This window comes from Suricata suricatta, chromosome 13 (genome assembly GCF_006229205.1).
Source record: "Suricata suricatta isolate VVHF042 chromosome 13, meerkat_22Aug2017_6uvM2_HiC, whole genome shotgun sequence".
NCBI classification, from domain to species: Eukaryota; Metazoa; Chordata; class Mammalia; order Carnivora; family Herpestidae; genus Suricata; species Suricata suricatta.
In genome coordinates this window covers 81,109,740-81,135,537 of record NC_043712.1, presented here as the reverse complement: position 1 = coordinate 81,135,537, position 25,798 = coordinate 81,109,740, and the positions used below count along the sequence as shown (strand labels likewise).

Sequence of the window (25,798 nt, the reverse complement as noted above, 5' to 3'; positions counted from 1 at the left end):
GAGACTCAAATACAGGAGCAAGCTGAGGGTCGATGGGGGCGGGGGAGAGGGGACAATGAGTGACAGGCATGGAGGAGGGCACTTGTTGGGATGGGCACTGGTATTGTATGTAAGCGATGAATCGCATGAATTGTGGAAATCTATCCCAAAAACCAAGAGCACACTTTACATACTGTATGTTAGCCAATTTGGCAACAGATTATATTAAAAATATTTTTTAAAAGACAAAAAAAATAAGAAAAAGTCCTAGACATGTGTGTCCCTACTGTATGAAGAAGTTGGAGAGGATGATGGAAACCAACCCTACTAATCCCTTCATTTCTTTCCTGGATTTGGTCTTGCCTGCAACACCTTCAACTGTAATCTTTCCAATAATTTCGTCAGGCCGGAACTTACAATGGAGATCATGGGATTCCCAGAAAACCAGTAACATTAGCTACAACGTACTGACCACTAACCACGTGCCATATGCAATCCTAATTCTTTCTCATAAAGGAATTCACACGTGAGTCACTCTAAAACAACAAAATGCATACTCTCACCTCTAACTGACCTGTGCCCAAACTAAAGTTCAGAGGGAGGAAGACACCGGCCCAGGCTCCCGTGGACTCAGCGACAACCCGTGGCTGGGACACGCCGCACTCAGCGCTCCACCCTTCAAAGGAGTCTCACCCCTCCCGCCCAAAGTTACAGAGAAAAGTAGAGTCATTTGACCATGAATCACGGTTTAATCCCCCAAACCAACCACATTCTCCGAAGGGGCACTCGTTTTTTTCTTTTCGTTGTATTTATCTTAGAGAGAGAGCACGTGAGAAGAGCAGAGCAGAGGGGAGGAGAGAACGAGAGCGAATCTCGAGCAGGCTCCGCGCAGTCAGCCTGAGGCCCACCTCGGAGCTCGAGCCCGTGACCCTGGGGGAGCGACCCGAGCCAAAACCAAGAGTCAGGCGCTCAACCAACTGAGCTAGGGGCATCTGGCTCGCTCAGACCTTTCTTTAAATCCTTAGATTCTGGTTAAGAAAGGCAAAAATAATTCGTTCCCATGGCGTCTTTTCCGTCTTACTTCCCTCAGTCAGTCATCCTGCGAACAGGCCACTTCATCAGTAAGTCAGGAGCAGCCAGTCTCCAACATGCTCATTTCAACCAGTCTTTCCAGTCCCTTTCCGTGGCTGATGTTCCCGGACGGAAAGGAAATCCTCTTGGCAACTGGCCGTACATCCCACCGTCCCAATGACTTGGGATTTAAGGAAATAAAAATAATCATTTATACGACCCCAAACCCAGGGCCTAAGTGTTAGGCAGCTATGAGGTACTTTCCTGGAAAACAGAGCTGGGTAAATGCACGGTCATATGTGAGTTGAAGCGATATTCCAATAAACCAACAGCACCAGGGGCCTGCGCCGTCCGACTTCCACCCCACAGGCAACCCCTCCAGGCGGGCTTGAACGCACGCCCAGAGACCGCATCCTGCCTCCACGGCAGGCCGTGGGCCACTTACCTCCTGTCCCAGGGTTTCTCTGATGCCACACATGCCGCGTTTCCCCCAGCACACGCGCGCAAATCAGAGTGAGGGGCTTAACGCCTCAGCCGATGGGGGATGGAAGCCTATGGGTAAGTCCTCGCCCTGCTTTACCCTTTACCTGCTGGACAACTTGGAGAGGTAGTTCTACGAGTTCTTCAGAAGGTTCCAGATCTAACGCCTGTCGCTGTCCTCAGTGACTCCGATCATAACACAACTTTATGCCGGCCTCTCCTCCTTCCCTCACTCTTCCTCCCTGGGATCTACCAGCCAGCACCCCCAGCACAGCAGCCCTTGCCTGGAGGTCCGCCTCTCAGGAGAGCCCACGCTGGGACACGCTTTTGTTACACAGCCCACCAGGCCGCCGAAGAAGACAGTGGTGACGGGGTGCGGACGTGAGCTCGAAGACGGAGCGGACGTGGAAGCCCAGCTCTGCCATTTATGGGTCATGCTCTTTGAGAAAGTGACTTCCTGAAGCCAGTTGGCTTCATTACCACAAACAACCACCTTTTTTTTTTTTTGGTTGGGATTGAAAGAAAAATCTGGAAGTAACTTCAAAAATCTCTTCCAGAACTTAAGTTATGTCAACCAAAATCTACATGTGAGCCTGTATGATGGTGGTGTGAGGTGACCAGTAAAACCAGTGGAAACCTTTGGAAAATCTGACCATGAACACAAGAAAATAAGAAGTCAATAAAGAAGACAGCCTCAGATGTGAGAGCATGGACACAGCACGGGTGCGGTACCAGGAGGGCACCCTGGACTTGAAGCCCCACCAGCCCGCCTAACCTTGGACTGTGACACAGCCCTGTGAACGTATTTAACGCCATCACATCATACCATTTAAAACGACAATTTTTATGTTACGTATATTTAGCGCCGAAGAAAAAGTAAAATTGAAAATAAATGAGGGGTGCTGGGTGGCTCAGTCAGGTAAGCATCTGACTCTTGATTTCAGCTCAGGTCCTGATGCCTGGGTTGTGGGATCCAGCCTGGCATTGGGCTCTGCGCTGGGCATGGCACCTGCTTAGGATTCTATCCCTCTTTTGCCCCTCCCCCTCTTACACTCTCTCCCTCTAAAAAAAAAGATGATTAGTGCTTCACTGTGAAAGATGTGACTCCCATAATCCAGCAAGCCCTATGGACTGGAACAGGGAAGTGGAGAAGACAATGGCCTGACCAAAAAGTAAAAAGATAAGGAAAGGAAGAAGAGGAAATCATGAGAGAGTTCTCTGACCTACTGTTAAATGCGTACCACAGGGGCGCCTGGGTGGCTCAGTCAGTAAAGAGTCTGACTTTTCTCAGGTCATGATCTCCCAGTTGGTGGGTTCAAGCCCTGCATCGGGCTCTGTGCTGACAGCTCAGAGCCTGGAGCCTGCTTCAGAGTCTGTGTCTCCCTCTCTCTCTGCCCCTCATCTGCTATACACTCTGTCTTTCTCTCAAAAACAAAATAAACATTAAAAAAAAATGTGCACCAGATATTTTACGAGCCAGCACAATCAAATCCGCAGTATCTGCGTCCTAGCCACGAAGAGTCAGACCTCCAGCCCCTGAATTTGTGAAAGGAACGAATGCAGCCACTTTAACGGTTATCTCTCAACAACCAAAGTATCAGGGAGCGCGCACCTTCCATAGAGAAGCAGAGCCAAACAACACAAGGAGGGAAATACGTCTCTCAAAATGCAGTTCCTCTGCTAAGAAAGGTCTGGGTCAAGACACCATGCTCTCCTTCCAGAGCCCAGTGCACTGCTGCACATACTAGCAGTGGTTGGAGACAGGGTTGACACCCACCATCGGCAGAATTACAATAAAGTGTTGCAGCCTAGGGGCGCCTGGGTGGCTCAGTCAGCTGAGCGTCCATTTCAGCTCAGTCAGCTGAGCGTCCATTTCAGCTCAGCTCATGATCTCAGGGTTCATGGGTTCAAGCCCCACATCGGGGTCTGTGCTGACAGCTCAGAGCCTGGAGCCTGTTTCAGATTCCGTGTCCTCTCTTTCTCTGCCCCTTCCCAGCTCGCTCACGCGGGCTCTCTCTCTCTGTCTCAAAAATAAATAAAAACATTTAAAAAAAAGTGTTCCTAGCATTGAATATGATTTGGGGATAATGTCACTTACTGCACGGACTCTTTTCCACCTCTCAGCACCCAGAACAACGCACAATACGGCTCTCTGGCTTCACAGCCGCAAAGTGCTATTCGCGGGATTAAGAAATGAGCAAATCATTCGCCTCCATTTCCTGGAGACAAACATTTGGTTTGATAAGTAAACAAAAAGTCATTTATACTCCAAAGACCACGCAGATGGATATAAGCAGTTCTGATTTACTCCAATGGGCCTGGCGGGGTTGTAATTTATTTCAGTCCACTTAGCGCTGTAACAACTGCTTTTCAAAAACCGACATTGATTCATGAAAATGCACATACGGACTCTCTTTGCAGCATAAACCCCAACAGCCTCAGGCACAGCCATGTCGTACAAGGCTCCGTGAGGCTGGTATGTGGAAGCCAGCAATTACGACGCTATTTAACGCAATCTATTGCTCATCAGAAAAGCGCTTAGCACAGGAGTCAGACCCAGACAGCCACTTAACTGTCCCCTCCGGCGATTACACTCTCTCAACCCAAGAGTGTGTCAAATTAAAACAACTACACATTGACTTTTTGCTTCTGTAAACATTAAGGGGTGATTGACAACTCCAGGCTGCAGCCAGCCGGGCGTTCTCCCCCCTCTCCAGCTTCTTCGCTCTCTGCGCCGTAGTCTGTTTCCGAAGGGTTTCAGGGCTTCCTTCTGCCCCCTGGGGCTCACCTAGGGAGAGTCTATCACCTCTTACTTAAAAACAGCATCAGAGGACCTTAAAAAGCTGGCATTAAATTTTAAAATTTAATATTTGTCACTGACCTTGTAGAAAAAAACTATACGTTTCCAATTAGAAACATGGAAAACCAGCCAGTCTTTTACCACACTACTGTTCTCACTGCGCTACTATGATCCTGACTTTGGAAGGATTCCCTTCCCTTCTTTACTCTATTCCCCTTTATTTCACAACTGTAAGGCTCGGGAAAGAAGTACAGTTGAGACAGCAGGGAGAGACAAGTAAACAAAAGTAAAAAAAATAAGCAAGAAGATCGACTCACCACTGATACCCACGTGAATCAACTGGCAACTTTATAGGCTTGTTCTGTGGATCTGAGCCGCACAGCCTCGTTTCTTTGATGACCACAGGAATGGGCCACAGGCAAGGGTCAGACATTAAGCCTTCTGTCCCTTTTTGCTCTTGTTGCCAGGACCATTCAAAGGGGAAAGGAGCCTTCAATAAATAAACGGTTCTGGGAAAACCATTTATTTATTGGCACCTGGTGGCCAGTCAGTTGAGCATCTGACTTCGGCTCAGGTCCTGATCTCACCGTTTGTGGGTTCCAGCCCCACATCGGGCTCTGTGCTGACAGCTCAGAGCTTGGAACCTGCTTCAGACTCTGTGTCTCCCTCTCTGCTCCTCCGGAGCCTCCTCTCATAAAGAAATACTTTAAAAAAAAGAATGAGGTTGGACCCTTACCTTACAGAAAAAGGAACTCAGGATGGATCAAAGACCTAAATGTTAGAGCTAAAAGTATAGAACACTTGGAAGAAAACATGGGGAAGGGGGCTTCATGAGGTTAGATTTGGAAATGGCTTCTTGGATATGACCCCAAATGCACAGAGAGCAGAAGGAAAAATAAGACAAATTGCCTTTCATCACAATTAAAAATGTCTGGGTTATCAAAGGACACAACATAATCCACAGAGTGGATTATGGGAATGGCAATGGGAAAACCATCTTGGCAAGTGGTCCCTCTGATAGGTGATCCAGGCCCCTTCTTCCCTCTAGGTTCTAGTGCAAGAAGCCCTGATAAATCCCCAGGCCGCAGGCTGCCCCATGGCCAGAAGACACGTTTTCCGCCCATTCTTGGACTGAGATCAACCAAGTGCTCGTTTACTCACTTCCATCTGCTATTTAAAAGTAAAAGTGCAACACGGGTCGGGTCCAAAGGCGGGTTAGGCTACTGCTCACTTGAATCATTCAGTCGCTTCTCCCTACAAACAGTCCTCCTCAACCCCACACGTTTTTTGAAGAAGGGCTGGTGTTCCCACCGAAGCCAGATGCTCCCACTTGTCTAAGACGGAACCACCATCCACACAACGCCTGTGATGATGCGCAGGTCTATTTCTGCAGTATCCAATATGGCGGCCACCAGCCACACGTGGTTGCTGGGCACCAGAATGCGGCTGGTGTGACCGAAGAACTCGATTTTAAATTTTAATTCATTCAAATTAAAACAGCCCTGTTTGTGTACAGATGCCCCTGTATTCGGTGGGGCAGGCCGAAGCTAGCAGGCTGAAGACGGGGGCCGCCGTGCGGATGGCCAGAGGCGGGAAGAGACACGTGGAGTCAGGGAGCGTCCATTCCTAGCTGTGCCACTAATCCTCTCTATTCAGCAGTTTGCTCTGCTCGAAAACAGGGTCAATGATTTTTGCTCCACCTGCCTGTGGACTCACGGAGATTCTTGGTCTTTGTCCTTGGTTCCTGGCACAGAGCTCCTAACACCCTGGGAACTTCCTGAGTGATCAGGTGGATAGAAGCCTCTTTGGGTCTGATAAGGTGGCACTTGGTGGCCCCCAGGCAGCGTTAGGATGGGGGCTGAGTGCCAACAAGGCCCGGGCTTAGTTAGAAGCTTGGAAATTCCAGCCATACCCCATCAACAATCCAGGGAGGGGAGTGGTTTAACCATCCACGGCCAGTGATTTAATCAATCACGCCTAATGACGAAGCCGCCGTAAGAACCCCTTAATGACAGGGTTCAGAGGGCGGCTGGGTTAGTGAACACACTGGAGCGCCGGGAGGGTGGTGCCCCTCTGAAAAGGGCACGGAAGCTCTCCGCCCTCTCCCATTCCTTGCCCTATCCATGTCTTCCATTTGGCTACTACTGAGTTCTATCCTTTATATTAAACCAGTAATCATGTGTAAAGCACTTTCCCGAGTTCAGTGAGTCATTCTAGTGATTTATCAAACCTGCGGCGGAGTCGTTGAAACCCCCAAATCTGTAGTAGGCCAGGCAAAGCTGCGGGTAGCCTGGGCACCCCACCCGTGGCTGGCATCTGCAGTGGAGACAGTCCTGGGGGGCTGAGCTCTTAACCTGTGGGGTCTGGGCGAACTTCAGGGCGTCAGAGTCCAAACTGACTTGAACCACAGGACACCCAGGTGGTGTCAGAAGGAAAACTCCTCCCGCTACCTGACAAGGCCGGTGTTAGGATTAAACAAAATGGGGGTACCTGGCTGGCTCAGCATGTGAGTCTTTGATCTTCGGGTTTTGAGTTCAAGCCTCACACTGGATGCAGAGGCTACTTAAAAAAAAATTGGGATGCGCACTTAGTGTTATATGGAAACCAACTTGACAATAAACTATAATAAAATAAATAAAATTAAAATTTAAAAATAAGATAAAAAGGAGTGAACAAAATGATCTATGTCAAAGGGCTTCTCTGCAGCACGAGATCATTTTTCGTATTTGGCTGATCTGTAAGAGACACCAGCTGGTCCGCGAGTGCTAAGTTCACCATCAGTACCCTTTGCATTGGTTCATAATAACATCTGGAAACAACGCACTGCTGTCTAATTCAGTTTTCTGTGCCTGAAGCCGTAAGTGTCTGCCATGTTGGCCAGAAAAACAAGCAAAGACTAATCTGTACACTATGTTGCCGTGAACTGTTTAAAGTTATACAGAGCATTACAAGGGCAGTGATGACAAGGAATCGGAAATCTTTCCCCAAAATCAGAAATAGGAAAAAAAGGAACTTACAAACTCTAGGGGGGAGAGGCAGGAAAGGAGAGCCACAATATGGAATGGAAGCAGTCTCGGACTGGGGGGTGCTAGACTGGGGACCTCTCCATCTCTGGAAAACACCCCAGCTTTGGGGCTTTGACCGTGAGGCCAGGGCTTGCCACAGGCTAATCGGCATGTCACAGAGTTTGGAAGGTGAGTGAGTGGTCAGCAAATTCCAGACGTCAGGCACAGGACCAGGGACCCCCTGGCTCACCAGGCCTCACCGTCCGTCTCCTAGGTCCCAAGAAGCTCATGGAGAGGAGAAGACGTGCAGAGACACTGAACTCTTCGACAGTGTTACAGACTCCACTGAGTCGCCCCAAATTCCTATGGGGAAGCCCTAGTAGCCCCAGTAAGACTGTATTGGAAATCAGGCCTTAAGGGGGATAGTTAACTGGGGTTAAATGGGGTCATACAGGTGGGGCCCTGGTTGGCCAAGACTAGTGTTCTAAGAAGAATAAGAGAAGATAGAGCTCTTTCTCTATCTGGCTCTCTGAGCACACAGAGGGAAAAGGGCACGTGAGTAGGCCACGTGAGGTGGCCAGCCATAAACCAAGCACACCTTGACCGGGGACTTCTAACCCCCAGAGCTGTGAGGAGACAAATTTGTTATTGATGCCACCCAGTCTGTGCTACTTTGCTGTGGCAGCCTAGCAGAAGAATGTAAATTGTGGTAGCAGAAAACAAGAAAAATAACACAGTCTTGCTTGTTCAACGTCCATACACATCAGTTCCTCTCATTTCCTGGAGTGGGGTTTTCTACTCCTTGCAGGCATGCGTGTGTTGGGCTGAAAGAGCTGGAGATTTACTAAAATGAAACTAAACACATATTTCACCTTGAGAATCTTGCGGTTTAAGAGTTTGGCCCGGCCCTGCAATAGTTTCCAAACTCAAACCAAACCAAACCCTTTCATATAAAGGAATATTGTTTGGCCATAAAAAGGAATGAAGCTCTGTTGCATGGTATCATGTGGACGGCTCGGAAACGTAATACTAAGCGAGAACAAGCCTCTCACAAGAGGTCATGTATTATAGGATTCTACTTATAGAAACTGTCTAGAGTAGACAAATCCACAGACAGAAAACTATAGAAGCTTCCAGGGGCTGGGAGCGAGGTGGCAACGAGGGGCGACTGCACATGCAGAACCTTCTGGGGGGACGGGAACATTCTGGGATTAGACCGCAGCAACAGTCGCACAATTTGGTCAATACACTAAAAACCACTGAACTCTACGCCTTCAGGAGATGAATTTTATGGTGCGTGAACTATGTATCAATAAAGCTGTTATAAGCAAACAAATGAATCAATCAAGCCCCACGCCACCTCTTAACCACGTTAGTAACAAAGACAAGTTAAAACGTTCCCAGAAGGGGCTGGGTATTTGGAACATTGGTCCACAAAGTTCGGTTGCGACCCTGGATTCTAAATGAAGAAGAAAAACCTAAACCTCTCTCTTAGGTTACAGAGAGACCTCAACCCAGTCCCGAATAAAACCAAGACAGCGGGGCACCTGCCAAGTCCCCCCCACCGCCCGTGGAGGCTTTGGCTAGGCAAGGCTGTTCTTCCGTGGACAGGAAGGGGAGGGCACGTGTCCCCAAGACCTGCTGACACAGAGGGGTCCCTGTCCTGCGCTCTCCGCCATGGCCCACATCCCAGGCATGAGGCCAGGTCCACAGAGAGGCCACCGCGCTCCCGGAGTTTATTACCCGTGTGCGGATCGAGCCGTCCGCGGATATCCCGATGGCCGATATCTTGGTGGCCACGGGGGCAGGGGAGACAGAGAAAAACTGGTCCTGCTGCGAGTTTCAAGGGTCATCGTTGAGCCTGGCAAAGCTGCCCACGGATACAAGCGAACCAAACTCACAGACCGTGGAAGCTTCCATTCTGATTGTGGGCGGCCAGCGGGGTAATTTCTATTCGCCGCTGCATTCGCGGGACACTGAGACTCCCACCGAGGGCTTTCACCAAGCAGAGCCTGTCCCAGGCATGATCAGCACTGCCCCTTGTACGACTTTTTATAGAAATATAAACGAAGCGACTCTTAAAAGTGCTGACGATGCTTCCAGAAAGTCTCGCTGTCCTGGGTCCACATTTCATTTTTGCCTTTTACCCCAGCGCCCTGACCCCGTGCTTCAGAGAAGACTTGACTGGAGCATGAAGACGGCCAGGTTTAGAAATAAAAACACGGGAAGCTGAATCAAATTTAAATTTCAGACAAAACAGATTCCCAGAATAATGAAGAACACAATTATATTAAAAAAATTTTTTTGGTGGTTTATCTGAAATGTAACTTTAACTGGCCACCCTGTGTTTGCTGGCGCAGCCCCTAATGGACAGAGTGCATTGGGCTGACTTGGGGGGTCTCCCCCCTCCCCTGCCGGAGCCAACAGAAGGCTTCTGGCCCCTGTCCCACCTCTAGAGGCCAGCACGGCGTACCCGCAATTGTGTCCCGTGCCGCTCGAGAAGGCTCAGAAGTGGCACCGTTAATCAATCTCCAGTAAGAAGACACTGCGACTGAGCGAGAACGGCCAGAAGAGCAGAGGGTAGTGGCAGGAGGGGGGTTACCACTGCGTTTAAAGTTGGGGGGGGCCCACCCCAGACGCCTGGATTCAACTGTGGCGCCAGATACTAACAGACCGCAAGATGGTTCTCCTGGCGGGTGCCCCGCTACAACTGAAGACAGAATTTAAAAATATGTGTGTTAAGAAGATGATCCCGGGGCTGCAGGGCCCGAATATTATATTTTTATGGAGCTCATTTTTAATATCAGCACTTTTAGGGTGAATGTAAATAAACCTGATCATGCAATAAATTCGGTGTGCTCTCTTACTTTGCAGATTTAAGCTAAAACACCATAAATCTCTTCTTGGAAGCAGCATCTTTCACGATAACAGAGGCAGCACTAGGATTTTGATACCCACTAGAAAAACCATAAATAAGCAGCCGCCCTCACCGGGGCCTCCCCAAGTGCATGTGCTCGGCTGACAGGTGCAGCGCTCCACGGCGGGCGAAGCTTTGCCCCACATCGCGGGGAGCACTCTCGTGTACCCCACTGATCCCAGGGGAGAGGGCTCCTGGGCCTTGCAGGAAAGGACGGCGAAAATGACCAGGGCACGCAGGGAAGAGGCAAGCCCCCCTTCCACGGTGAAATAACCGTCTCGCCCAGCCCCCCGCGAAGATCCCAGGGATGCCAGTTTCGGCGAACCACCACTGGGAGGCACATTAACGCTGGCCGCCATCCTTGGCGCCAGAAGCCCAGCTGGAGCCTGACCTCCGCCTGTACTGTATACCGTGTATATGTGCAAGACGGGAAGTATATGCCTACATATAAACACACAGAAAGCGAACTTTCAGTGTTCGGAAAACAAAAGCTATCCCCATATAACAGCCCAATTCTGACATAACTCAATTTGGACACCTCATCTGGTGTGCACTGCACTCATTCCCAGTGTAAACCCCACCGCGCCCGGCAATGATATACTGTAATGTCACATCGCAATCTGGATTTACTATAAAGGGCCGCTGACGAGCTTCAGAGCAGTAAACATTGCAGCGAGGTGTATTTCACACTGAGCTGGTTTTTATGAAGAACACTTCACCGCCCAGCACGGCACCCGGATGATGGATGGTGAAAGATGCCTGACAAGCTCCATCATTGTTTGTAAATCTTAACTGTTCCTGCTCACTAACTCTGGAGGCAATTTTCAAAGACAGCGGCCGACAGAAGGACAGCACAGCTCTCCTGAAGGTTATTCAAGTTGTACTTGGCCCGGGCCGGGCCTCCGAGGAGCCGGGGAGGGGAAGGAACTCCTGAGTTCCTCGGCGCCGTGCCCGGGGAGCATCCCTGAGGCCCAGGGGACTCGCGTCAGGCGGAGATGAAGTCTCACGCGTGAGGACGCTGATGTCCCAGCCAGAGCGGCCGCTGTCGGGCAGGAGTTCGCGGCCCACGGGGACGCTGCCACTTCAGGGCTTTTAAGAAAGGGTTAGTGAGGGAGGAACAGAAGTGGCAACTCCATGATGGGGGAGGTACCCACCGAAGGCTGGGCTCCCTGCACGGACGGGGAGGCAGGGGGCCAGCCGTCACGCGTGAGCTCCGTCGGCGTGCAATCAGCACAGACGCCACGGGCAAGCACAGCCTTCTGGTAACTGTGTGCAATCTCGTTACGTCAGGACGCGCAGGAATTCCTACAGGCAGAGTTTCCAGAGCTGACCCTCTGTGCCCTGTCGTAGACCGTCTTTAGCCCAAAGGAAAACCCCTGCAGATGGGGCCCTGTGTACTGAACTTAAGAGTTTTCAGAGAATAAAATAAAGACGTAGAAAGCAACCACATAATAAGCTGTGGACAGACTAAGGAAAACATAAAATACGGTCTTTCTCAAAAATTGTTTGGGGAAAATAGTCAAGACTTATTCATCCTAATTTTTAAAAATTTCTTAATGTTTATTTTTGAAAGAGAGAGAGAGTAAAAGACAGAGACAGAATGAGCAGAGGAGGGGCAGAGAGAGAGGGAGACAGAGTCCGAAGCAGGCTCCAGGCTCTGAGCTGTCAGCACAGAGCCTGACGCGGGGCTTGAACTCCTGAACCGTGAGATCAGGACCTGAGCTGAAGTCAGGTGCTTAGCCAACTGAGCCACCCAGGCACTCCGGATTCATCCTAATTTTAAAATAACAGAATAACCACAGAAAATAAAAAATTACTACAGAAAAGTAGTTGATTGTGTTTCTATTTATACTTGTAATTTCAAAGCTGCTAACTAGTTATTGAATTTTATCATGTCATTATCATGTGCTTTCATCACATATCAAGTCTGTCTACTTAAATACAAAGAAAATGCATATATACCCACAAAACTAGAAGTCGGCTTTACTGCGCTAAGTCAAAAAGGCATTCTCAAGTTTGTATTTAGCTTTGGGAAAAGCAATGTAAATATACCTGATATGCTCATGGGTCTTTTAAGGCTACTTTATGAGGTTGTTTTCTTTCTTTTTTTTTCTGTGACACCAGCATGCTATAGAAAGACATACCTAGCAGGGGTATTCCTACATGATGCATATGCGGAAAGAGTAGGTTCTAGAATTTTATCATTACAGATAAAGATTTACTATTGCATGCGTATCTTTAGTTTCAGCAGGTAGAACATTTCCAACTCCAATGACAGCCATCATTTCCTTGAAAAATTTTCACACATGAGAACGCCGGACTGCTGCTCAGTGAGACCTTAGTCTAGCTGAGTCAGTCATCACTGCCCCTCAGTTTCTCTGCCTGCCCTTGGAAAGGAGGACCCCTTCTCCTCTCATTGTCTCTGTGCCTCACTGTCCTCATCCATGACAGGGGGGGTCACAACACTACTGTAAGAATTAGGGGCTCGTGAATGGCTTAGTCGGTTAAGCGTCTGACTCCTGACCTCAGCTGCAGTCATGATCTCACAATATGTGAGTTCGAACCCTGCATCAGGCTCTGCGCTGACAGTGCAGATTCTGCGTGAGAGTCTCCCTCTTTCTGCCCCACCCCAGGTCATGCACATGCTCTCTCTCTCTCACAAAATAAAAAAATGAAGCAAACTTAAAAAAAAAAAGTGTTAAATAGGGGCACCTGGGTGGCTCAGTCAGTTAAGTGTCGAACTCCTGATTTCAGCTCAAGTCAGGAGTTTGAGCCCCGTATTGGGCTCTACACTGAGCTGCTTAAGATTTTCTCTCTCTCCCCCTGCCCCTACCCAGCTGGCATGAGCTCCTTCTCTCTCTCGGGGGTGGACAGTGGGGTAGAATTAAATAAGTCACGCCCAGGAAGCGCACAGAACTTTGTCTTACAAACTCAAGAGACCGGAGTTCCCATACAGGCTCCTCAACACTGGCCACAAGGCCAGAGACGGCACAGCACCGCCGCCCCCCCTCCCCCCACCCCCGGCCCGGCCTCTATGGTTAGTGAGGAAGTCCCTTTTGACCTCACTCCCAGGGCTGTGTTATTCACCAAAAACCAGTATCTGCAGAGAAATAAGTCTTCAAAGTTCAAGTTTTCCAAAGGGAATATGGGGACTATTCTACCCGACACGAATCCAGGCCATGTTGCAGCCTGGAGGTTGTGCCCTACTCTTGCCCATATCCCCTCTATTTCACTGACTGGTTTTCCGGAAGGCCGGACTCCAGGCTGGTGAGGCACCTGCAGCGAGCAGCCAGGGGTCTGTGTCTTACTCATCCGAGAACCTACGGGCCGTCCCAGGAGCCCTCTGAGAACAGGGCCCGATGTGCGCCCGTGATCCCCGTGCTCCCCGTGTGAGGCCGCCCTCCGACAGCTCTCACAGAAAGGGCTGCAGTGAGTGAACCTCCTTACAGGAGTCTGACCTCCCTCAGGCAGGTCCTCGGGGAGGGCCTGCTCTTTCTAGACTGGCAGTGGCCTTGTCAGAGGGCGGTGTTTCACACAGAGGACATGCTGGAGGCCCGTCAGTTCTCAACCTTTCCCACAGTTTGCCTTGTACGGGGCTCTTTCCATGGTGGAAGCAAAAGAGGTTGAAGAGACCATGGAAATCCGCGTGCCCTCATGAAACGGCACTTCCACTCACTTTCAGGGCTATTCCTTAGCTCCAAAGAAACCTGCCCCTCTTCCCTGATTGTTCCCCCTGCTTTTCTTAGCAAACTTATCCCTTGTGATACATCAAAAGTAAGCCTCTAAAGCTGCTAATTTGAAATGTCTATCATATGCTTGAATTATTATGCATCTTCCTTACTCAGAATACTACAATATCTAACTAATTTCAAAAATCACAATACACATATGGTTAGTGTCAAACAGGGCCCCCATAAGGCTCAACAAAAGGCCCTCCTTAGATTGCGAGGACTTTTATTTGCACAGCCTACTGCCAGGCACCTGCAGGAATAGAAAGATCTATACGACATGCCGACAGGTCTTCATGTGGGAAGAAGGGAGCTGACAGCTGCTGCCATGCCTTTTTAAGACAATTAAATGAGCATGTTACAATCACGCCCAGATCTCCTCTCTGGGGTGGGATCTACTGCCTTGCACGCACTGGCCTCCATGGTCATTGCCAGTAAACGCCCCACTTACCTCTCTGTTCCAAGCTGGAGCTGAAACTAAAATGGCTACATAAAGACATCTTTACCTGTCAAGTGCTTCTCTTTAAAATTTAGCAAATAAGTCATTTCCTAAAGAGCCAAGTTGAAACTCAACTTTTCCTAAATGTTGCATCAGACATATTCAGCTTTCGGTAAAGCAGAGAAAGAACAGGGTCAATGTTCTTCTCCCCTGCAGGCTTGCGTACGCTTCGGAGCAGAACGTACACGAGAGAAGCAGCCCTCGGATTCCTTGGCCTCCTCTCCTTCCTGTCTGAGCAGGACACTAAAACATTTCCAGAACATTCTTCTCCCTGACAAGAATGGCCTGAAATGTCAACACACCCCTTGCAGAAAGGAATGGTGGAAGTTTGCACAGAATTTCGCCATCTCTCGCTGCATTTTGTGATTTACAGAGCTTGTTTCCACAGGGGACATGATTTCATTCTCATAACACCTGTGTGGTTGGACACTTCTTACCCCCTCGCTTTCTGTTAAGGGGGGAGGGAAGCACAAGGGGCCCGGAGGGGAGTCTGGTACTCCCCAGGCTGCACCGCTGGTTGGTGGTGGCTCCATTCAGACGCTGAGCACAGAATGTTTCTACCTCCCACCCCCAGGGGCCACGGCAGAACATCACGTCACCCCAGAAAGGGCGGTGTTGACACCCCAGATCGTGAGCAGAGACCCGACGGTAATTTCAACAGGCAGCACGTCTGTGCTCTCACCCGAGAAACCGGATGGATGCTCTTTTGCTAATATCCAACATCCAGCATGAAGCAAACCATTCCGAGGGGTGAAAGCTTAACCGCTTGGCGGTTAGTCGGGACAACTGTGGGGGAGGGGCCGTATGCCACCAGTGCCATCAGGCACCTCTGGAGTCACTGGGCTACAACATCACTAACGCCGAATGGATTGAAAAGGTCATGTTTGGGAACGCCTAGGCTTCTGTAAGCTGCTCAGACATCACAAAAGGAGCACGAGGCCTTCAACTCAGAGAGGCCCTTCCACTGTCCTTGGCCATCTGAACATAAATGCTTCGGATCTTATGCCCCAAATGAGTGTTTCTTTCTCCTGGAAAGAGCGGAGGGGAATGTACAGGAAGGGTGTTCGCACGGGGGCCTGCCCCTTGCATCTGCACTGGACGGAGCCAAAGAACCAGAAGAAACCAAAATGCACCAGCTCTCACTTTCAAACCGAGATGGCAAAATAAATAGACACAACAAATCAAAGCGCGTTCATCTTCCTCACTGTGAACCGGAACGGTTTCGCGGGCGTTGGTCAGCCAAGCACACGCCAAGAACTTACACACAAGAACCCAGCACGAGGAGAAGATGCGCCGCCCGCCAGAAGCATGGGCGAGTCTGCGGACGCAGAGCACCGCTGCGGAGCCGCTCCGCTTTATCGGGAGCCGAGGGAGCCTCACTTCCCGGGAGGTCCTACCACCATTTTGGGAACCATCTGCATCTGTCACTATGAACAGGCGACATTCATGAGTAAGCCAACCGTCCACTGGGGCAGTAGACTGGGGTTTCTTGAGCTGTCTGTGGGGACAGACCTGTTTTGCTGGGTTTACATTCTTTTATAGATTTTATTTCTCTGTAAACTGTATACCCAATGCGGGGCTCAAGTCCACAACTTCAAGATCAAGAGTTACAACACTCCCCTGAGCTAGCCAGGCACCTCTAAAAACTTTTTTTTTCAGTTTACAACCCACCGTGGTCTGATGCTTTAATAAGATACACAAAAATGATTTGCTAAGATCGTAACAAAATGATGGAAAGTAGGGCACCTGGATGGCTTCATCAGGTGAGCGTCATGACTTCAGTCATGATCTCATGGTCTATGGGTTCAGGCCCCATGTCAGACTCTGTGCTGACAGCTCAGAGCCTGGAGCCTGCTTCGGATTCTGTCTCCTTCTCTCACGCGCATGTGCGTGCTCTCTCTCTCTCTAAAATAAACATCAAAAAAACAAAACAAGACAAAAGAAGGATGGAAAGGACCAGGAGCTGGCTGGAGAAATCGGAACCCTCATACACTGGCGGGGGTGTGTGATGGCCCGGCCACCATAGAGAAGAGGCTGGCAGGTGCCCAGAAAGTTAGACACAGAATCACACAATCGGGCCATTCCGCTGCTGGGTATGTACATGGAAGAACTGGAAAGAGGTCTTCAAAGGAAGAACGTGAAGATTCACAGCAGTGCTAGACACAATAACCAGTAAATGGCACTAACAACCCAAATGTCCACCGACCAATGAACAGAACGGCAAGGGGTGCCTTGTCACACAGTGGGCTCTGAGTAGACCATGTGAAGGACTGAAGGACCACTGCCCGCCATGATGCGAAAGGGCCTGGGAATGTTATGCGAAGGGAAAGAAGACAGTCACAAAAGGTCACATGTAGGAGTCCCACTAACTTCCAGAACAGGCGAGTCCATTAAGACAGAAAGCAACTTAGTGGCTGCCAGGGCGCTGGGGGAAGGGCGAGGAGGGAAAGACCACTTAGTGGGTGCGGGTTTCCCTCTGGGAAATAAAGATGCCTGTGAACTGAGAAAAGTCACAGGTGCCGCACACCGCAGAGGTCCGAAGCGCCGCTTAACTGTGCACTTCAAAAAGGTGAATGGTTAATTTTATGACAGGTAGATTGCACTTTGCACTTCCAAGAAAAAAAAACAAAAAAAGAATTCCTAGAAGAAGGGAAGACAAAATTTCAAGTCCCAAGTTTCAAAAGAGATTCAACATACAATCGCTGTGTCAAACTGTTAAGTTTTATTTGCTTTTAGGTCCTTTACCTCCTCTTACACCAGTGACGCAGCACCCACAGGGCCTCACCGCAGGGCCCCTGCCAGGGATCCCGTCCAGTCTCGCTGACCCAGCACCCGGCCACTGCCCCTGCCCCCCGTGCCCCTGCCCCACACACCCCGCGTCAGACAATTTCCCCTCCAGAGGATCACTCATGGCAGCATCTCCGTTCTTTGAAAAAGAGAAAAAGACCTTCCTTGAAGTCCACTGCCCTCCAGCTACTTCCCTGGGTCACGACTCCCCTCTCAGCAGAACTCCCTGAGGACAGGTGTGTGCCCAGCCCTGGGGGCCCCAACCTTCTGCCCCCCCTCTTCCCGAATGCAGTCCGCCTCTGGTTCCCAACCCCACTGGCCACTGCCAGAGGTCCTCCATCCTCTTTTCTTTGCGTGCTACCAAGACAGCACCCCCCCCCAGCTCTTCCCCCACCCCGGTCCCCGTCTCCTCCCCTGGTCCTCCTCCCCTGCGCCACACCTCCTGCTGCGCTGGAGAGCCCTGGGCCCAGCTTCCATCACTCATTCTCCCCATCTCCACGGGCTTCCCCGGGGGCTCTCCTTACACTGGCTCCAAGTAACACCGAGGCACTGAACTCGCAGGGATTTTTACTTCCAGCAAGGATCTCTCAACTTGGGACTTCATGCATCCAATTCCTCCTGGACGATCCACTCGGAGGACTCACGAACATCTCTAGCTTCTTAAGTGCACGATCCAAGTCCTAGGTCCCCACAAGCCTGCTTTCCCCAGGGCTGTCTTTACCTCAATAAATGGAAACTCCAGTTTTCTACTGGGTCAGGTCAGAGATGACGGCGTCATCCGTCACTCCCCGCCCCCCAACCATCCATCCCCCACGCTCCAACCCTGACCAAGCCACTGCCGCCTCCTGCAGCCATTATGGCAACTTCCGCCGGGCTCCCTGCCTCCGCCATCCTGCCCACAGACTGTCCTTGCACAGCCGCCAGAGCCATCTTCCAAAACCGCAACACAGACGTGTCTCCCGTGTCGCCTCTTCACCGGAACCCCTCAGTGGGTTCTCACGTCTCTTGAAGCAAAAGCTAAAGTGCCTGCAATGACTTCCAAAGTCCCACACCACGACCGGGCCTCCCCATCTCTCTGACCTACCTCTTGACACTTTTCAGGATGTGGAAAGGGGAAGAACTGCCTCCTAGCTTCTTTGACAAAGAAAGCTATGAAATGGTAGCAACAACGGAAAAGGAAAACTTTTCCTGTAACCCCCCCCCCCCATTCTATCCACACATCGAAATCTGCAGCTGAAGCAGAGGAAAACTGAACCAGGACTCATTTAAGGGGTACAGAGGTTCAGCTTGCCTTTAAAGAAACTGAAGAGGGGCGCCTGGGGGGCTCAGTTGGTTAAGCATCTGACTTTGACTCAGGTCATGATCTGGCAGTTCGTGGGTCTGAGCCCCACGTCGGGCTCTGTGCTGACAGCTCGGAGCCTGGAGCCTGCTTCGGATTCTGGGTTTCCCTCTCTCTGCCCCTCGCTCACTCTCTTAATAATAATTAAACATTAAAGAAAGAAACGGAGGAAAATTTTAATTCAATGGAGGAATGTACGCTTTAAACATGAAACCTACTGAAAACCAGGTTTTCTAGTTACTTACAAGCCCCACTTAGATCTTCCAATCATAACTTATTTACTCAACCGACCAAAGAATCTCAGCTCAAACCTGACAGGAGTGGCAAATGCAACTGGTTGGTGGCCAGCCTCTGCCACCTTGTCACAAGTGAATACACTGCCGTCCCTACCCCTGCCCACGCATCGCCGGCCTCAGCCCCACTCAGAAGGGCGTATGCTGCCCCCAAGGGCTTCCTCCTTGTGTCAGTGCTGATGGTAAACCAAGGATCCGTGGCTCCAAGCGATAACGCCCAGGGCGCCCTTGTTGGCCCCCAAATACAACTTCCTCACCCTTCCCCTTGCTCTGTCAATACTTCCTGCAACGCAGAAGCCCCAAATACCAGGCACTTGCAAGTCATGAAGCCACCTGTCTTTAAAAAATTAGCTAAGATGTGGATTTTCTAGGAATTCATATTCTCCTTCTCCATGGCCACTCGGAAGGAGCTGTTACTGAGTTTCACGGCGGCCCTTCCCAGCAGCGCTGTCCCTGGGAAGCTCCACCCTCCTGATTAATTACTGGTGAGTGGGCGGGGCACCGGAAGCTAAGCCTGAGGACTCCTCCCACTTTCAAGCCAGCTCATCTCCAGCGGAGTTGTAACACAGCCTCCTAGTTACTCACCCAGTCTTTCCTGAGCGCGGGCCCTTCCGGTCCTGGACTGTAACCTCTTTCCTTCTGAGCCTCTTCCTCTGCGGCCATAAATTCAAATGCCCCTGCTCCTGCTCAGAGCTGTCCCTCTCCACTCTAATAAATTTCCTCTTATCTTTTTATCTTCCAGCCCTGCTCTGAATTTACACCTTTCTCTCAAGAATGTGAGTGCTTCTGAAAATATTCCATTATTCCCGGAGCAAGAAGCTCAGGCAATTTCTTCCTGAAAGTAGGTTTCACTCCTAATTTTCTATACGAACAAACGTTTCTTTAACTGCTTGCTTCATCGCTAAATTCTGCACTGATTCCATCAGCCGAGGAGTTAGGATCCTGACCTTTTAGGCTGGGGTTCTTTACAGAGCGAGCTCACTTAAAAAAATAATACCTGATTGATTGATTCAGTCATTCATTCATTGGCTCAACCAATCAAGAACAAATAAAAGACATCATAGCAAGTGAAAACGTATGTAACATGTGTTCTCTGTCGCTAAAGTGCTTAACATTCAGACAAATACACAGAATCAAAGACAGTAAGAACGGAGGACCATATGGGCATACATGGTACGGTATGGGTATTCATAATACAGGGTTTGTCCACTCCTGACAAAACATGGCTATTAATGAAAACCAAAGTGTCATCAATAACATGTACTTGCATCCGTCTATAGTTCAAACTGATCGGTTCCCTTGTACTCTATGTTCAACATTAGTCAAGTCCTCTATTTCATCTCGGTATGGCTAATAGAGTAAACTTGCCCACCTTTTGTAGAGTTCCTTGTTTTGAATTTGAAAATCAAAGCATGGTTCTGATTCTCCTTCCCTAAACACTTGCTTTACCAAGAGAGTCCAGTTATTTGGAAAACCGCTCTTCAGGTAGAACAAACGGGTGGGTTCTAAGAGTTGGTTTACTAACGCACCAGAAAAGCCCTGATTTCTACAGGCTGCCTTGAAAGTATCTCACTTTCCTAGATCAAAAGATAAAGCTTAAATACAAGGATCTTAAAATGGGGTCTGGAAACAAAGCCACCCATCACCACAGTGTAAATACTGGGGAGGTTAAAAGTGAAGTTGAGGAACTATGTATTTCAAAGTGCTTTGGCTCATTAAAGTCATTTTTCATTTTAAAGCCACTATACCAGAGTTATTTGCATTGCTACTGCATAAACTCTGAGGCCTGCGGTATTCAAAAATGTTCTATTACTTTACTTCCTCCCCCAGAAGATGAATATGCCTTCAATTTGAAAATGGAAAAGTTTTGGAAAACAGGTATTCAATACACAGAAACTCACTTCACCAAAAATGATCGGGATTTGAGCCACAGTTTCCTTTGAACTTGTATTTCATATGGATCCTCCTGAAAATATATTCATTAGCCTCTGAGGGGAGACTCTCACTGTATTCTTGCACTTCAGGTATTCAGAGAAGAATGGTGTGATATTAAGAACTTAGAAAAGCAAAAGCATCCGTAACTAAATACGGTAAAGGGTATTCACGGAGGAGGCACAGTCATCCTTCAAGGGCTCCTGAATGGCAAGTCCTTGGAGGGGGTCTAAGACCCGGCCTTGGGTACTCGGATCCCTCCACCCCAATCCAGGCTCTGCACAACCGGACACCTACCGCTTGCTCTGGCTTCCGAGTAAGTGGGGCCGTCCTCAAAGGTGAAGATCTGGGACACGCTCTGGCCCAGGTAGGAGGGAGGCGGGTAGTAGGAGTGCACTCGGTACTGGGAGCTCACTGCGTGGCGGTTCTCCGAGGTCTTCATCTGCTTGAGGGAAAAAGAAAGGCTACGTTGAGCCCAAAGCTGCATTTTACAATTATTACAAGAACTTCCTAATTCTTTAAAGGCATAGGCTCTTGACACTGGAAGTGTCCTCAACCATGAATACGTCCCTCCAGTGCAAGGATCCTAGTGATACGAGATGTGTCCATCTGTACAGTGCCTTTTCTACCTTGGGGTCCCTACTAGAGCTCCCCTAGGACCCCGTTTGGTCACACGATAGTTAACCAGCACTAAGGAAAACACAGCCAGCACGTCACTATAACTGTGTCTAGTTTATTCGGCCCGGGAGCAAGTTACTGCTGCCTCATGTGTAAACCAGGCATCTTGCCTCAGCTCACGGCATTCGTTGAAAAAGAGTATTTTAGAGGTGCCTGGGTAGCCCTGTCAGTTAAGCAGCCGACTTCCGCTCAGGTCATGATCTCACGGTTCATGAGTTCGAGCCCCGCGTCAGGTTCCGTGCTGACAGCTCAGAGCCTGCAGCCTGCTTCAGCTTCTGTGTCTCCCTCTCTCTCTCTGCCCCTCCCCTGCTCATGTGCATGCACTCGCTCTCTCAAAAATAAATAAAAATATTCAAAGGAATATTTTTAAAAAGACAACAACACACAAAGCATGTATCAAGGTAAGTTGTCATGAGCAAGATCACACGCTGGACACTTTCCTCAATGTCTATTCCCACCCCTTTCCATGTTCTGCTTTTGGCGAGAAACCCAAGTGTGCGATCTCCACTGGGCAGACCCTCCTGTCACCAGGGTTCTGGAGGTGACTGGACTCTGCACACGGGACATGCAGTGAGACACGGACGGCAGAAGGGAGGCACGTGCTGTCCCCTCCAGCAGCGGAGGCAGCCGGCCTCAGTAGTCATGTGTCTTTCTGGCAATCAGACTCTGTCTTTGGGACAATGGGGCAGCTTTTCATTAAGGAGCAGCTTCCTGGCCTCTCATTCAAAGACTTAGAAGCCCCCCGGCCCTCCAGCTCTTCTGCTTTCTCGGCACTTCCTGGCCACTTTCACAAGCGTAGAGACCTGTTGTTTCTTCCCGCATGGCCCCTGGTAGAGACACTGAGCATTACATGCGTGATCGTATCTTCCCAGCAAGAAGAGCTAGACTTCAATGATCTACACTGCATTTAAAAAATTAAATTTAGGGGCCCCTGGGTGGCTCAGTTGGTTAAGCTTTGGCTCAGGTCATGATCTCGGGGCTTAGGAGTCTGAGCCCTGTACTTCAGATCCTCTGCCTCCTGTCTCCCTCTCTCCCTGCCCCTCCCCCACTCTTTAAAAATTTAATATGACACCAACTTTATTTAAAAAGTCAATTTAAGTGAATGTTCAGGAAAAATCAATGTTGTCCAAGAACTAAGGAATAAGTTCAAAATCACATCTTTCAATCAAATGAATCATACTAACATGACAGGCTGTCAGGGTAAACTCTGCTACTGGGTTTCCTCCAGATTATCTCTGAGCATTACATTGTGGACAGTTTTCCAATTACTACAGGCCTACGTGTACTTTGAATACTGAACATGGAAAGGCCAGAGTTCCTAACTTCTGTCTGCCAGTCTGAGAAGTGCAAGGGGCTCATGTCTGACCCTCCGAATCCCCCCTCCACCCCCAGCTCAGATGAACGCTCTGATGGGCACATGACTTCCTGGAGGAGCACAGAAGACGCTTCCAGGTGATTAATTTCTTTCAACTGAAGTTTTCTGGGAAGTTCCCTTATCCTTCCCAGTTTGCTTCCCTGGAGCATTTGAAATGGTCCCTCTCCCAGCTCAGTCACCCAATTTCCATCTCCTGTCACGTAAATCCTCACTAAATAAGAGGGCAAGCAAGCCACGCTTGGGAATAGCCAGAGGGGAAAAACTGGCTGCCCTTAATGAGCGAGCCCAAGTCAGGAGAGCCATTAAGAGGCCATGAAATCACTTAGGAGGGTGGTGACAATCAGCGGTCACTTAACTGCACAGCACCCGGTGCATCCCAGGGCTCTCTTACTGGACATGCAAATGGCCTGGGGCTAAGTGGATCCTGACTCGGTAAGTCTGTGGTGGGGCCTGAGCTGGCACAGTCCCAGGAGATGCTGATTCTGTTGGCTCAAAACTCTCACTTTGCTGATCAGGAACCTGAGTAAATGACCCTTTCTCTCCTCCCTCCCACCTGTAAAGGGGCCAGTGACCAAAACCGTTTACGACCATCAACCTTCCACCTGAGTCCAGGGACGATGGAAACAATGTAAAGAGCACTTAACTTTTCATTCTTCTTCTTCTTTATACGTGAGGTTCCTCAGAGTTAAAGGCATCTTTCCGGGGGGCGGCGGGTCCGCCACCGTTTAGAATCGCTGCAGTGGTGCCAACAACCTCCAACACGCTTCAAATCAAAGAGCCATCTCTGCCTCTACAGACTTTCCCGGAGTCAGTTACACAGCCTGGGTCATGAACGCTGAGTGGGAAGCGCAAAGAGCCACTACACACAGGACGGGGCCTCCTCACCCACCCACCCCTGCACCGCGGAGCTGGTCACACCTCCTGAAGCTGCAAGTCAGCTCTTCAAGAAAAACGCTTTTCAGTTTTCCCCCTGAACATGTAAACCAACAGGACTTGAACCTGCTGGCTCTGCAAAATGCTGAATTTTTTTCCCCTTTACTGTGAATTTGCATAAAGCCTCTTTTCAAAATGTTTGAAAAATGCTCACTGTGAGTCTAGAGCAGGGATCAGCACACTTTGGTGGGGTTTTTTTTTTTGTGTGTGGGGGGGAAGGGTAAATGCCAAACAGGAAATATTATAGGCCTTGCAACCCGCAGGGTCTCTATACAATTGGTAAATGAATGGGCGTGGCTATGTTCCAATAAAACTTTATTTATAAAAAGGCACACTGGGTTCACAACCTTCACTCCCACTGGAGGAAGGGGAGATCACTGATGCCTGAACTCCACCCCTGGGAGGCAGCCTGGCCTTGGGCTACTTCAGAGCTCCCCAGGTAATTCTAATGCAACACCAAGAATGAGAAGCAGTGTCCTAGATGTATGGACATATTTCCTGCACCCCCACAAAGCATGAAACCCCAGTATCCCCAGTATTAACTGAAAAAGACAAAAGGTTAAGTCTGACAGGTCAACTGCTGACAATTTCAAGTTGATATTCATTGAAAAGAAATTGAAATAAACCATAGAGTTGTTTTTTTTCTCTTAACAAAAGCTTACCAAAAAATAAACACAATTTCAAACCGAGGCATGCTCATTTTTTCCTTTAATGCCTCGTCTGTTTTTAAAAAGCATCAGAAAATACAGATTATCTGGAAATAGGAACAGACTGATTTGGTCTCAAATATTCAATTTCCCTCATGAATCCCAAGATCACTGAGCTATAAAAGACTTTGAAGAAAAGAGAAAGATACAAAGGGTCAGACTCCACTTGAGGTTATTAAAATGTGAGTTTGCTGAAGCCATTTATCACTTCAGCCACATCCAATGTGAAGAATAATCCACAAATAACGATCCACGTGATCTCTTGGACAGAAGGATGCAGGGACTTCGATGTACCGCTAGCCCTTGAAGAGCACAGGGGCTGAGGGCGCCAACCTCCTGTGCAGTTGAAAATCCACATGTAATTTCTCATTCTCCCCAGATTTAACTACTAAATACTCTACCGGTGACTGAAGTCCTACCCATAACATAAATAGCAAATTAATACATAGAGACCGTATCCTTAGAACACAGGGAGCTAGGAGAAATAAAGTGCTATAGAGAAAACATGAAGGGCGCCTGGGTGGCTCAGCTGGTTGGGTATCACGGTCCTCAGAGCTTGCAGCCTGCTTCAGATTCTGTGTCTCTGTCTGTCTCTGACCCTCCACTGCCCATGCTCGCTTGCTCTCTCTCGCTCTTTCTCTCGAACAAACACAAAAAATTTTTTTAAAAATAAAATAAAACATAAGGAAAAGAAAACACATTTACAGGACAGTATTGTGTTTATCACAGTAAAGTCGCGTATAACTGGACTCATGCAGTACAAACCCAGTGCAGTTCAAGCGTTGACGGTAGTATTTCTAAGTCCATGTGTAACCCTCTGAAACATGGAGCTAAAATCAAATTGTGATTTGTCCAGAAAAAGGACTGGCAGAATGAGATTTAAAACTCAGCCGGTTTAAGTGTCCGACTCTGGACTTTGGCTCAGATCATGGTCTCATGGTTCATGGGTTCGAGCCCCACACTGGGCTCTGCGCTGACCGTGCCAGGCCTGCTTGGGATTCTCTCTCTCCCTTGCTCACGCTCTCTCTTTCTCAAAATAAATAAACCTAAAAATAAATGAAAACTCTAGTTCCCATTTAACTCAAAAACAAACAAACTAAATACCACCACAATCTTGGCTGCCTTTTTTTTTTTTTAATTTATTTTTGAGAGACAGAGACAGACAGTGAGAGCAGGGGAGGGTCAGAAGGAGAGGGAGACACAGAATCTGAAGCAGGCTCCAGGCTCTGAGCTAGCTGTCAGCAGAGAGCCCGATGCGGGGCTTGAACCCATGAA

The 25,798-nt window shown here is 49.1% G+C and overlaps 1 protein-coding gene across 2 annotated transcripts in view; it reads right to left on the bottom strand.

The window, feature by feature from the left end:
• Window positions 1-25,798, bottom strand: part of DMRT1 (doublesex and mab-3 related transcription factor 1) — a 101,992-nt gene that overhangs the window by 21,729 nt on the left and 54,465 nt on the right. Inside the window, exon 4 of one of the 2 annotated variants that reach the window (XM_029921133.1) lies at window positions 21,128-21,275. In XM_029921133.1, coding sequence (XP_029776993.1) covers window positions 21,128-21,275 — 148 coding nt within the window. The remainder of the gene's footprint in view (window positions 1-21,127; window positions 21,276-25,798) is intronic. The other variant, XM_029921135.1, reaches the window with a different exon arrangement.